The sequence below is a fragment of the Mus caroli genome, unplaced genomic scaffold (assembly GCF_978045245.1).
Source record: "Mus caroli unplaced genomic scaffold, Mus_caroli_1 scaffold_2, whole genome shotgun sequence".
NCBI classification, from domain to species: Eukaryota; Metazoa; Chordata; class Mammalia; order Rodentia; family Muridae; genus Mus; species Mus caroli.
Window position 1 is genome coordinate 128,683,270 of NW_028227257.1, and position 14,497 is coordinate 128,697,766.

General features: G+C 38.9%; 1 protein-coding gene across 3 annotated transcripts in view; it reads right to left on the bottom strand.

The window, feature by feature from the left end:
• The window catches only part of Rif1 (replication timing regulatory factor 1), a 49,338-nt gene that overhangs the window by 32,595 nt on the left and 2,246 nt on the right, over positions 1 to 14,497 (bottom strand). For all 3 annotated transcript variants that reach the window (XM_021150360.3, XM_021150370.3, XM_021150374.3), the window contains 9 exons: positions 13,355 to 13,451; positions 12,437 to 12,564; positions 12,258 to 12,352; positions 10,809 to 10,998; positions 8,027 to 8,119; positions 7,148 to 7,286; positions 4,948 to 5,099; positions 1,178 to 1,295; positions 91 to 255 (listed from right to left, as the gene is read on the bottom strand). In XM_021150360.3, the coding sequence (XP_021006019.1) occupies positions 91 to 255; positions 1,178 to 1,295; positions 4,948 to 5,099; positions 7,148 to 7,286; positions 8,027 to 8,119; positions 10,809 to 10,998; positions 12,258 to 12,352; positions 12,437 to 12,564; positions 13,355 to 13,451 (1,177 nt within the window). The remainder of the gene's footprint in view (positions 1 to 90; positions 256 to 1,177; positions 1,296 to 4,947; positions 5,100 to 7,147; positions 7,287 to 8,026; positions 8,120 to 10,808; positions 10,999 to 12,257; positions 12,353 to 12,436; positions 12,565 to 13,354; positions 13,452 to 14,497) is intronic.

Below are 14,497 nucleotides of genomic sequence, written 5' to 3' on the forward strand. Positions count from 1 at the left end.
TGAGCCTCAGTGAAAATGTGGCCTCTCCTCCATTCAACAGTTATGTTTTGGAATGTTTCAAACACATGAAATTATTTCAAAATCAAATACCTAAACTCAATACAATCTTGTGTTGCTTGGCAAAACTCAAGACTTCTGGACCCAACAAAAAATGAAGCATCATTTCCAGTCCCAAAAGCTGAATAGAAGGGATTGCAGCCATTCCACCTGTATTTGAACTCAGGTTCCCACGGGGACTTCCATAAGGAGAAGCACCTTTAAGAGAGAAAGACCAAATTGAAAACAAGTTATATTTCCAATCAAGATACTATACATTTGAAAACATGATATAAATTTCTCAAGCATTAATACAAACCTTGAAATTATTAACAAACCACTAAAATAAAGTAATGGCAAATAATTGGTTCCCAATGCAGAGATGCAATTTGTTTAAATGGAAAACATCTTTAAAGACCTATTTTTTCCATACAAGCACAGTTTCATGAAAAGAGCTGGGCTTGGTTGTACCCATTTGCAATCCCAGCATTTAGAGGCAGGATTCCTGTCAGTTCAAGGCCAGTATGGTCAGCCTAGTGGGTTCTAGGCTAACCAGGACTATATAGTGAAACCATGTCTCAAAAGCAAAGAGTTCAAATTCAAGTCTGGGCTACACAGTAAATCACTGCCACAAATAGGAAAAAATTAAAACCTAGCTGGGGCTACATGACACCTAATGACAAAGCAAGGTGAAAAGCAAAAAAAAGAGAATGAAAAGAAAAATTTGTTTCCCAACCACCCACAATAATCTAGTTAAAAATTATCAAAGCCGGGCGTGGTGGTGCACGCCTTTAATCCCAGCACTTGGGAGGCAGAGGCAGAGGCAGGCAGATTTCTGAATTCCAGGCCAGCCTGGTCTACAAAGTGAGTGCCAGGACTACAGAGAAACCCTGTCTCGAAAAACCAAAAAAAAAAAGGTTATCAGTAACAAAAACAATATAGGTAAGAATATATTAGCGTCGTGTCCTCTGATCCCAATACTTGAGAGGCAGAGGGTTACCAAATGAAGATTAACCTCAAGTCCTAACAAAGCTAGGTTATATGGGATCCTGTCTCAGTTAAAAAAAACTTTTGCTTAAAGAATGTCATCTCCAGAGGCCTGTGACCACCCTTCAAAGACTTTTCCAAAAACATCTCTCACCTTTATGTCCCGGAGTCAGTGGACTTAAGGCAGGAGAAGCAGACCCTCGAGATGAATTGCCTTGAGGTGAAGGACTACTATCAGCACTTACTGTACTCTGAATCAGTGGCACACACACCTAACAGAAGAAAAGGCGAACAGCAATCGGTTCATTGTCACGTTTGTAGAAGCTTTACAAGATACGTGTTCTTATTCAGAAGCCACTTCTCCAGCACACGGCAAGCCAACTTAAAACCTTAACTCCTGATAAGTTTTCCTTTAAATAATCTTTGTGTATTAATGTGAGGATGTCCCCTAGAACTGGGGTTACAGACAGTTATGAACTGCCTCATGGGTGCTGGTAATTAAACTCAGGTCCTCTGGAAAAGCAGCCTGTGTTCTCTCAGCCACTGAGCAATCAATCTCTCCACCCCTTGAAGGTTTTTTTTTATCCTAAACATGACCAGTCTCACAGAAGAGGTAGCAAAATAAAACTACCTTATACAACTCTATATATAAAACAAATTTTATGGTGAAACTTTAGTCCTATTCCTTATATCCAAATATCCCAAGATCTGGAGATAGAAAAATCTCAGAAGTTAGGAACATTTATTATTCTTGCATATATAGGTTCAATTCCGCGAACTTATATGATAGCTCAGCCATCTAGTTCCAGGAGACTCAATGTCCTCTCCTGACCTTCATGAGCACCAGGTAAGAGCATAGTACATACTGACATAATATGCAGGTATAACACTTATACTATTAAAATAATTAAGTCTGAAAAAAATTATTTTGGAAGGAGTCCTAAGTTCTAGAAAAATATAAAATACTTACTGCCATAAGTGTTCAACCTGTATTAAATTTTATTGGTTATCCCATGCATTAAAAACTAAAATGAAAGCCTTGTAAGGATAGGCATATGCTTTAAATACTAGAATTCAGGAGGAAGAGTTCCTAGACAGCCAAGACTACACAGCAAGACTTGATCTCAAAACTAAACAAATAGCCGGGCATGGTGGCGCACGCCTTTAATCCCAGCACTTGGGAGACAGAGGCAGGCGGATTTCTGAGTTCGAGGCCAGCCTGGTCTACAAAGTGAGTTCCAGGACAGCCAGGGCTATACAGAGAAACCCTGTCTCGAAAAACCAAAATAAATAAATAAATAAATAAACAAACAAAAACAAAAGCAAACAAAAAACAAAAGCAAATAAATGCTGGATAAATTTTCAACACTTATATTTGCCTGAATTATTTGTTTAAAGATTTATTTATTATATGTAAGTACACTGTAGCTGTTTTCAGGCACACCAGAAGAGGGCATCAGATTTCATTATGGATGGTTGTGAGCCACCATGTGGTTTCTGGGATCAGAACTCCAGACCTTTGGAAGAGCAGTCAGTGTTCTTAACTGCTGAGCCATCTCTCCAGCCCTTGCCTGAGTTATTATCTGTGTGTTGGTTAGTTCTCAGGCAAAACCATATACATTAGTTTTGGCAGATAAATTCTGAGTTAGTTTCACATGCTACTCTTGTTTTTACTGTACATTTTCCCCCAACAGGTTTTCTGCAACCCAAGTTGTCCTTGAATTCAACATATAACCAAAATGACTGAACATAATTATAAATCTTTTTGTTTGGTTGTTTGGTTTTTTGGTTGTTTGTTTGGTTGTTTGTTTGTTGGGGTTTTTTTTTGGTTTTGTTTTTTGAGACAGGGTTTCTCTGTGTAGCCCTGGCTGTCCTGGAACTCACTCTGTAGACCAGGCTGGCCTTGATCTCAGAAATCCGCCTGCCTCTGAGTCCCAAGTGCTGGGATGCACCACCAAGCCCGGCTATTCTTTTTCCTCTACTTCTCCAGTACTGGGGTTACACTCCAGTACATTCCCATTTTCCTGGTTCAGAAGTTTGACGCTAGGCTACCAGGCATGCTAAGCAAGGATCCAGTCAATTTAGCTGAATCCCCAACCCTTCTTTTGTTTGGGGGTGGGGGGTAGGGGTCTCTGTGTAGTCCCAGCTATCCTGGAGCTCAATTTGTAGATCAGGCTAGCCTCAAACTCAGAGACCCACCTGCCTCTGCCTCCCAAATGCTAGGATTAAAGTTGTACACTACCATGCCTAGCTGATTTAAGTTTTTTAATTCTTCTCTGATGATACAGATTAAACCCATGGTGAAGAGGCAATGGCAGAGGCAGGCAATCTCGGATTTCAAGGCCAGCCAGGCTATAGAACCCCATCTTGAAAATGCAAACAAAACAAATACAACCCACATCTACACCAAAAAATAAACTCACAGTGAGGCACCATTAAGCATACTCACCACTAAGCAATACATAGCTTTTTTGAAGTCACATTAGAACACATCAAGACAGTTTAAAGCTCTCTTCTAAAATCATCCGCTACCGGCCTTATCTATTCGCTATGCTCTCCCAACTAATAAATTAGACAACTAGATTAGACTCTTAAGATCTTGTGGCAGAATTTGAGGATTTCATTATGATTTATTTTATGTCCATTTTCACACAGGAACTAAGTAAACTAATAAAACTCATTGGAAGCTCCCCTAGTTAGTATACACAGGGTCCTCCAGAACTTCCAAACAATAGTATGGCGAGGATGTAGCTCAACTGACATGTGCGAAGCTCTGGTTTTCATCCCTGTACACCTATAATCCAGCATTTAGGAGATGAAGGCAGGAAGATCAGAAGGCTATTCGTGGCTACAAAGCCAGCCCTAGCCCTGAACACCATGAGACCAAGTCTCAAAGAAAAAAAAAAATCAATATGGTAGGGCTCATATAACGCCAGTAACTCAAGAGAGCGATGAGAAAAACGGCCAAGTTCAAGGCCAACCTGTCTTAAATTGTTGGAATCTGCCTCAATGAAAAGGCACCAATAGTCAACAAGGACTCTAAAACAAATACACCTTCCACAAAAAGCAAGTCACTACGGATGTAAGTAAAAATCTATCTTTTAATGTTTTTTTAATTAGAAACCAACAAATTGTCAAATAAGATAGGCTTGGATCAGATTAGTGTTTAGTGTCAGTAAATATTTTAAATGACTGCTTAACTATGTCATCTAGAAAAAGGAGAAAATTTTTATTTTATTATTTTATTTTATTGTATAGCACATTAATGTTAGTTAATTAATTGACTGCTAAACACTAACATTCATATTATAGAGTATCTGGGGAGAGAAAGTTCAGGACTCAGAGCACTGGCTACTGTTCCAAAGGTCCAGGGTGTGATTCCCAATGGCCACATAGCACCTCACAACCACCATTCCAGTTCCAGGGGTCAACTCTTTCTCGACAGCAATGGCAGGCACAGAAGCAGGGCAGACAGACAGACAGACAGACATGCACGCAAAAGACCCAAAAACATACAAAATGAGATCAATTTTAAAATAAAAAATAAGTGCTCTAGTAGGTATGTTAGCATTTGATGATTTATAAATGGTTTATAAATGATACCCTATTTTATTAGGCCCCTGGAAAATACTCTGAAACATATTCAAGTTCTTATAACATAAAAGGCCTTCGTAATACTGATATATATAATAACCAAACAAAAAACTTCTGAGATTAAACTGGTAAGGATTTAAGGACACATGCCAGGCATGGTGATGAATACCCCTAATTTCAGCACTCAGAAAGCAAGGAGGTATATATGAATTTGAGGCCAGCCTAATATCCAGAGGGAGTTCCAGTGCAGGTAGAGCTACATAGTGAGACCCTATCACAAACAAAAACAAACAAAAAGCACCCTAAATAAGTCAATAATTCTGATATTACCTGTTCAAAATTGGCAGGGAGCTGAGGTCCAAGTCTCATCAGTAAATACCACCAGACTTCTAGTTTTGTTAATGCTAAAGTTTCTGTTCTCACATGGATGGAACTCAAAGGTTGCATTAACAACTTCAGTCTTTTTGCACTACAAAGTATATCTTAAAAGGAAATATGACACAAGTTAAAGACTACTGTAGCAAAAAAGGTAAGAATAAACTTCTCACTTTGACAAACTCCAGTATAACTGGGCCAAAACCAGAATAGAAACGGCAGTATTAGATACAGTGTAACATAAAAGGGTTACTATTCCCACCAACAGTGTGACCATCTAGCAATATCTACAATATTTCAGGCTGTTACAACTGAAGGGATGCTACTCCCATTTAGTGGATTCAAGCCAAGGACGTTCCAATTTCCTAAAAGAAGCAGAGGCAAAGAACCATAATGGCTCATGCCCAGCAGGACATGGGGCCCGGCAAGAGGATCGATCAGGAGGCCAACAACATGGTCAACGTTAAGATTTTGCCTCAAAACAACAAAAAAAAAAGGCATATTTTTACATTATAACAAAGGTTATTTTAGAAATCAACTAATGGCCAGGCAGTGGTGACCCACACCTTTAATCTGAGGCAGAAACAAGTAGATCTCTTTGAGTTTGAGACCAGCCTGGTCTACAGAGTTCCAGAACAGCCAAAGATACACAAATAAAACCTGTCCCGAAAAACCAACAAACATACAAACATACATACATCAGCACCATTACCACTAGTGCCATCTAATTTTTTTTAGAAAGCTACACATTTAGTCAGCCTTGTCCCCTACTTTAATGACTGTTAGACTTCAACACAAAAGTGAAACTCAATGTTGTGTTTGTCTTGTTTTGTTTATTTGCTAATTCTGGAGATTTGCTTTCATTTTTATGTGTATGTGTGTATGTTTGGGAGAGTATATGCCATGTCCAGGGCTCTTGGAGCCCAGAAGAGCTGGAATTATGCAAATAGCTGTAAGCCTCCCAATATGGGTGTGTCTTCTGGAATAGCAGCAAGCACTCTTAACCACTAGCCCATCTCTCTCCATCCCCTCAAAGCCAATTCTTTAAAAAAATATATTTTTACTAGATGTGTTCTTGACTTGGGTACAGAAAACTAAGATACAATCTTAGCTCACACATCGTATACATCAGCAAAGACAGTGTTTAATGGTGTATATCCCCTTTATCAATGCCATTACCACTTCTATAGAAAGTCTAGATGTTATGCGACAAAGATACAAACACACACTACCAATCAAACCTAGGATTAAACTGTCTAAGCTATCTCCTAGCTAGGTTTGTTTTGTCTGTAGATCCTGGAGAGCTCACTATGTAGATCAGGCTGGCCTCAGGATCCAGAATCTACCTGATTCCACCTCCTGAGAACAGGTATTAGAGGAGTGCACCTCCTCTAATCTATAATATAGAACCTATAATATAAGGCTTAACTTCATTTAGCCTGTTACATATCTATATTAATATATCCGGTTTGGAGCACATTTCTAGAGCTATGATGAGAAAACTAAGTTATTGAAATTTTCATCCCATGACTATCACTGTTTCTTCAACTATTGTTTGTATTGCTCCTGATAAATCAGGTTTTCCAAAGTACTCATAAACTCAGACCTACTGTAGTGACTTTAAAGAGACAGATATGACATTTAACTCAGAGTAGATAGATAACCACAAATAAATAGCTTTTCATTTTGTTCAACTTCTGAAATAACTTAGGGTAAGTCATATATTAGCAATTTTCAATGTCTTAAATCTGTATGTTTGTTCCCTTAAGGTAAGGTTAATAAGAACATTTTGATATAAAGCCCAAAAAATTCAGAACAATAAATGATTCATTCCATGCTAAATTAAAAATTTGATTAGTTTGGGCTACCTACTTAGTTCAATACCAGCCCCAGCTACATTCTTAGAACCTGCCTCAAAAAAGCAAAACATGACCAGCAAGATGTCTCAGGCTTGCTGATGTTTAACTCTGATGATGTTAGCTTGATTCCTAGAACCCATGCAATAATGGCAAAAGACATGGACTCCACAAAGTATCCATTATCCCTCTTATCACAGCCCAGATGCTCTTTCCCCTCATCACACACACAACACACAGACACGATTAAACTTACAAAAATAAATGCTGAAAGAAAGGACTTAAGACTATTTACATACCTGGGTTTAAAGCAAAATTATCTATTAAGCTTTTCCAAGCAATGAAAGCGATTTTTTTAATCATGGGTGTTCCACTACGGAAGCCCAGTTCTTCTAGCTGTAGCAAAGAGTTGATGAAACTCCCACTTCGGTGCAAGGTCTAAGAAAGGAGAAAAGGCATCAGAAAGTTATTTATTCACTTACTATATGTTCTTGGAAATTCAAAATCTAACCAGTAAACAAAAGCCACATTACTTACAAACAAAAACCTATAGCAGGAGTAATAAAGATATATTAAGCAAGATAAACAAGCTGAGGGTCTAGGAAAACAGATAGCTTGTTCAATAAAGTACTTGCTACTCATTATTAAGGACCCAAGTAAGAACTCTGCCTCAAAGGTCTAAGCTGGGTAGACAGTGGCAGATGCTTTAATCTCAGCACAGACACAGGTGGATCTGGCAACCTGGGTTCAATTGCAGGGAACCCCACAGTGGAAGAGTGAACAACCCCACCCCCACACCAAGCAGTCCTGATGCGTATCACATATCACACATAGTCATACAAATAAATGTAGTAAAGAAATGAAAGGGCAGATGGCACCTAATGAGCAACACCTGAGGTGGCCTCCACATGCATGTACATATGAGCATGCAAGCATCATGCATCAACTAGGCCTAGTGGTTCACATCTACAATCCCAGAATTTGGTAGGCAGATACAGGAGGGTTAATGCAAATTGCAGGGCTGTGCTTGAGCTATGTGCTGAATGGTAAGTTCCACAGAACCTTGCACAAGACACACTAAAAAGTAAATATTCTGGCATGTTCAAATTATGAAAATACCAACTAATTCACTATCCTTTCCAAGATAATTCAACAAGGTAAGGTAGCAATTCACTTACCTTTCCAAGAAGTTTGACAAACAAAGGCCATAATTTTAACACATAAGTCTCATTTTTATTCTTAAATAGTTTTTGGAGTTCTGAGATTAATTTCTGTGAACAAAAGTAAAACATTTATCAAATACTTTAAAAGGCAAAACATCCACTATCCAAGTCTAAGACCTTTTCATACAGTAAAAAGAAAGCACTTAGTTCTACCAGTAAGTTTAACGCTCAACTGACCATCCAGATGCCCATCAATTCAGGTCACATTTTTCTTACCAGTATACTTTTCCTAAAAACTTCAGGCCCATCATTAACTACAATTCAAATGATACCATAACAATCTTCTCATACTGATACTCTTAACAGCTTCATAGTAACAGATGTCTAAAAGCTCAAGAGCCTCAGATATGGCTCAGTGCCCCTCAGGGCCTATCAACAAGATACTCAGACCTACATTAACTACTGACTCTCAACTTGCCCTCTTACTGGGCATGGTGATATCTGCCTTGAATCCCATCACTCAGGAGGCAGAGGCAGGCTGATCTGATCCAAGTCTGGTCTAAACAGTGAGTTCCATATTAAGACTGTCTCCAAAAATAAAAGTTGTCCTCTGATCCATATGCATGAAAGCGTGTATAACCTGGCATTCACAATCACACATACAATAATAAATTTTAATAGGAAATTTAAAAAATATTTTAGCTAATGTATACATTGGCCTATGTGGAGAAAGCACATTAGTATAAAAACTGACCTATTTGAGAAAGTAGTGGAGGAGTCTATGAAGAGCATCTTGCCCTGGCTAATTCTAATTATGCCTCTAGTAAACTGATTTTTAGTCCCTGAATATTTTTTAAGATGAGGTCAGCTATGGATGACCTGTTACTTATTATGAAAGACAAGCTGGCCTTCAACTCATGGAGATGCTTCCCAAGTTCTAGGTTTACATGCGTGTGCTGTCATCTATGAGATGACAGATACTCTACCATACACTCCACTCCTAACACAATGGCGAGGTCGTGACATCAAATGCATGGGACCAAAGTGACCAAACTAAAGCCCAACGTAATCACATTTTTTGACTGCTGTTTTTTGAGTCTATGTTTATTCTCTGAAGGACCACATCACAGCAACAAGAAACTAACATGTGGCTTACCATATAAATCACATCACCAATAAAAACTTCATGGCCAGTGCGAAAGCATGAGAACGTAAATTCAATTCCCAGAACACATGTCTAAAAAAAAAGTCTGACACAGCTGTACAAATTTGAAATCCCAAAGCTGGAAAGGTGGAGAAAGCAAGAACCTTGGGGTGGATCTGCGAGTTCAATCTAGACCAGCTTGGTCTATGGAGTTCCAGGACAGCCAGTGACACAGAGAGAAACTCTGGGTGTCTCACTCGTTCCAGGCCAATGAAACGGTCTTCTTCCTCTCTTTCTTCCTCTCTCTTTTTTTTTTTTTTTTTTTTAAGGTAGTGCCTGAGGACTACAAGACTGTCTTCTGGAACTCACTACATTAAACCAGGCTTGGTGGCTTGCACCTTTAATCCCAGACTCAGGAGGCAGAAAAATCTGAGTTCAAGGCCAACCTAGTCTATATACAATGAACTCTACGCCACAGAGGAGTACACAGTGAGATCTTACTCAAAACAAAAGTAGTCCTCAAGTCCTATTCCTATGTAATAGTGCACTTTTTCATTCCTTTCTACAGAAGAAAAGCTGCCCACGGCACCCCTTGAATACTAACTGGGTCACAAACATAAAGGGGCCCTTTGTAATCATGACTTTCTCCCCTAAAATGAACTGACACTATTATTAATATTATTATTATCATTATTATTATACACAGCCAGTTCTTACACTGGCTTTCAATCACTGCTAAAAGGTTCTAATTTTAACATTTATATATGTTACTACATATGCCTCATATATAAACTTGGCAAATTTATACAGTAGCCAATAGTGCTCTTAGAACAATTCACATGAAAACAACAAAACCAAAAAACTGATGTCCAATAATTATTGCCAAGAATACAAGCTTAAAAACTTAAGACCTGAAACCATAGCCAGAAACTGCACTACATGAGTTTATAAGCATTAAGTGTGTATCTGCTGAGATAATTCAACATAATTCTTCCTTTTTCAAAATATAACCCCTCTTTATTCACTCATTAGAGAAGGGATAAAATATCTAAACTTTAGCAAAAATGTTTCAACTCATTTATTATGAGTAATTTGATTAAACTAACAATTCCTTTCTGCATTTGTTTCTTTTGTTTTGTGCCCAAGGCTTTGTGCATGCTGAACTAACAGTCTACCACTCCTCAGAGATGATGTAACTATACCGATTAATTTAGGCTGAATTTTATGCTCAAGGTAGAAATTCCTGAATGTAGAACTCAGCAAACTCTTACTGTTGGCTTAGAGGGGGGATTCTGCTAGGCTCCTCCCAGTCTTAGCAACCGGCTGCCATCTCCAGGTGGTGGCACATTAAAAAAAAAAGGACTGCTAGTGCTCACTCCCTAGCTCCCTTGACCTCCGTCCTCCCTCTCCCTCCCTCTGCCCCTTCCTCTGTTCCCAGTGCTTCTGGATGGCCCTTCTCTCTCCCCCTTTCTGCCCTTCTAGCTCTCTCTACTCCTATCTGTCTGCCTCTACCTCTTCTCCAGATCCTGGGCTCTCCTCTCTTCCCCCAAATAAAACTCCCTTATACCAGGTCTGTCGCAGTGTCATTTCTCAGGACACCTTAACAAGAGCCAGTCAATTTCATACCACACACAAAAGAAAGGAAAGACTTACAGTAGTCATAAGGTGCTCTGTAATCAAGGCTATTTCTTGTTGTTTCTGAAGCAGCAATGGCATCCCCATCTCTAGAGCAGTGGCTCCCCGCAAATGTACTTTTTGTGCTGAGTGAACAACTAATGGTATGACCAATTTGGCCCACCTCACAGACTCTTCTCCCATTTGAACTGGGGCTTGTTCAATTAGCCTACAATGGAGAAACCAATGACTAAATTAAACTTAAAAGATGAGGTCAAGCTAAACTATCAAGAAGCAAGGGCAGGGGCTGGTGAGATGGCTCAGTGGGTAAGAGCACCGACTGCTCTTCCAGAGGTCCAGAGTTCAAATCCCAGCAACCACATGGTGGCCCACAACCATCCGTAACGAGATCTGGCGCCCTCTTCTGGAGTGTCTGAGGACAGCTACAGTGTACTTAAATATAATAAATAAATAAATCTTAAAAAAAAAAAAGAAGAAGCAAGGGCAGGTGAGGCACATCTATAAATCCAACTGTTCAAGAGGCTAAGAGCACAAGGTTTAAAGGCCTACTTCACCTACATGGTAAGCCAAGTCCAACCTTAGGCAATTTGATGAGATACAGTCTCCAATTTTTTTTTCTTTTTTTTTTAAGACATATGGTTTGGGGCACAGCTTAGTGGTAGAGTATTTATTACCTATTATGCTCAAATCTCTCACACTACAAAATAAATTACCAGGAAAATGAGCATCACACAGAAATGTGCAAAACATGACCCAATTATTTGAGAATGTATACATGCATGTGTACAGAGAAATAAGTCAGACACAGCACTAAAATACAGTTAAACAGTTGGGCAATTCCAAGAAACCTCTGAAAACTAAAACTAAGCAAAATTGTGCTGTCAGCATGTCTGTGAGTAAGGTACAAAGATGCTCCTGGCTAGGCTCACTTCGGAGTGAGTACGTTTTATTTTGAAAGTCTTAACCTACAGTTTTTAGAACCAACTCAGATAGTGTTCCATCTTGTTACCTTTCTCTTGCTTAACTTGGTATAAAGGATAATCACATCTGGTATTTACTTATTTAATGAGTACACTGTAGTTGTCTTCAGACACACCAGAAAAGGGCATCAGATCCCATTATAGATGGTTGTGAGCCACCATGTGGTTGCTGGGAATTGAATTCAGATTCAATGTTCTTAACTGCTGAGCCCCCACTTCTGGTTTTTTAAACATTACTGTTTTATACATTTGTGTGTTTATGCATGCGTACCAGTGTGACTGTCTACACATTCGTGGTGTTTAGGTCAGAGAACTTGCAGGAATAGTGTCTTTCCTATTCATATGGACTTTAGGAATTCAACTCAGGTTGTCAGGCTTAGAAGCAAATGCCAGCCCTGTTGCTTAACATCCATCTCATCATTAAATACACTAACCCCAGAGTTCCAAAGCTTGATTATTCTAATGTATACAAGAACCAACTGCATACCTTATAATAACATTTAATGCTTCAAAATCAACAACAGCAGAATGTATCTCTCCTTTACTTAGTATCACTTCCAATGAATCCATAATACTGGATACCTAAATGACAAAAACACATACCAATCAGGTGAACCACAACTGTCTTTTGAGCATATAATTCAGATGTCCCAAAACTAGACTCACCATTTTGCTAACAAGTTCAGTAGGAAACGTCTGTTTGGATATTACCCACAGTGCCCTGGTACACACATTTTTGTCTGAACTCTTAATGATACCATTCAAGGTTAAAAGCAGTTCTTGAATATTTGCCTCTGAAAAACAAGCATTTTAATTTCATTTATGTAGCATAGTTAAAATCTTTAAAATGTCAACTACAAAAGTAAAATAAAAGTAACAAAGGTAGATGGGGATGTTCAGAAAGTGCAGATGATCACAAAACCTAGAGATGCTGACCAATATCACTTCTTGCAAAAAGTAAACAATCCTGACCAAAGGGGAAACAGTTGCAAACTGCAAACCCTTTTTTTATCTTACACAACTCAATTAACTATTGTCATCTTAGGATGCTATGGAGACTTATACACAGAAGAAAAACTGCAACTCCACTGAGGGAGGGAAAGAGTAACAACTTTATGATATCCCCTTATTACCTACCCCTCAGTTCCTCTAATAGCCATCTTGTAGGTTTCTTTTACAATTGCAAACTACAGAATAGAACTATTAACAGTGCTTAGTAATACTACTATACTTTACTACCACTTCCAAAATCACACTTATTAATAATATAAGAAATCTTCAACTCAACAAGGCCCTTAGGGGGTATGACTGCCACATCAATCATAAATCAGCCAGACAGACAGATATTAACTTCCAATTTACTGTGTTCTACTAAAAAGACTGAGCCAGTAAAGGCCCTTGCCATCTAGCCTAGTAAGTCCAGTCCCCAGAACCCACATGGTAGATATGACTCTTGCACTTCAGTGTAGCTGCACATGTTCCAAATTAATACCTTAAGGAGGGAGGGGAACAATTTATCCATAGATAACAGTACTTTAACTGTTTTAAACTATAAAATCAACAGATACTAATCAGTTTCCCTACCTGACAATCCTGAGGTAATTCTGGGATTATATAAACAAAATCCCAAGGCTTGTAAAGCAGCACTGCTCAGTTCTGAGTTCTGACTGGAAATGTGAGCCTATAAAACAAAGTACATTGACAGCAGACAAATACAGTTTCTAGAGTTAAAAGCTTGTTGCAACCCAAAATCATTGCATTTTTATCCAATCAATCAGCCAACCTTTGGGAATTAATTGAAAAAAGATAGGGAAGTTTCGCAGAGGAGGAGGAAACTAGAAAAAGACCAACTGAAAGGGACTGGTTAAAATAGCGTTACTCTTGCAGATGATCTACGTTTGGTTCCCAGTGCACACACGACAGCTCACAACCTGTCTACCTCCAATTTCTACTGTTCTGACACCCTCTTCTGGTTTCTGTGGTCACTGCACACACGTGATACACAGACAGACATGCAGGTAAATACCCATACACATAAAAAAGTAAACAAACAAACAAAAAAAAAAATCAACTGAAAGACCATTTTTAAGAAAAGACAAATGACATCTCCCATATCCATGCAAAAACAAAGAGAAAGCCAACAGATGAAAAATGTTAACATTATTAGACAGGAAACAGAGGCAACAGGGTTCTTCTACAAGAATAAGCAAAGTCTCAAATGCAAATCTGACACCCTAGTTTTAGAATGGAGTGCTGCCTTCTTCTAAGACTAGGAAAGGGAAGCGAGCTGCAATGTAGCAATTCTCAAGTCGACTATATATTATATTAGGCACTTTCTCTTGGGTCTTAAAAAATGCTCAGCAAGTTTGGGACTGGGGTTGTACTTTGGTGGGTACAGTGCTTGTCTGGCATGCATGAAGCCCTGGGTTCAATCCCCAGCATGGCATAAATGCAAAGTGGTGGCACGTGCCTGTGATCCCAGCACTTGGGAGGCAGGAGGATCAGAAGTTCAGGGTCATCCTCAGCTATATACAAGTCCAAGGCCAGCCTGGACTAGAGGCCCTGTCAAAAAAAATAGTAACAATTTCAATAAGGCTGGGATATTCACTTCAATCTTTTCATTCTAAAAACAAGAGTATTAAAAGGTGTTGATGGCAGGTTCTGATGTCACTAAGTGGCCAGGTGAGGCTAAGAATACACTCAGTCCGATATTAACTATTACGATTA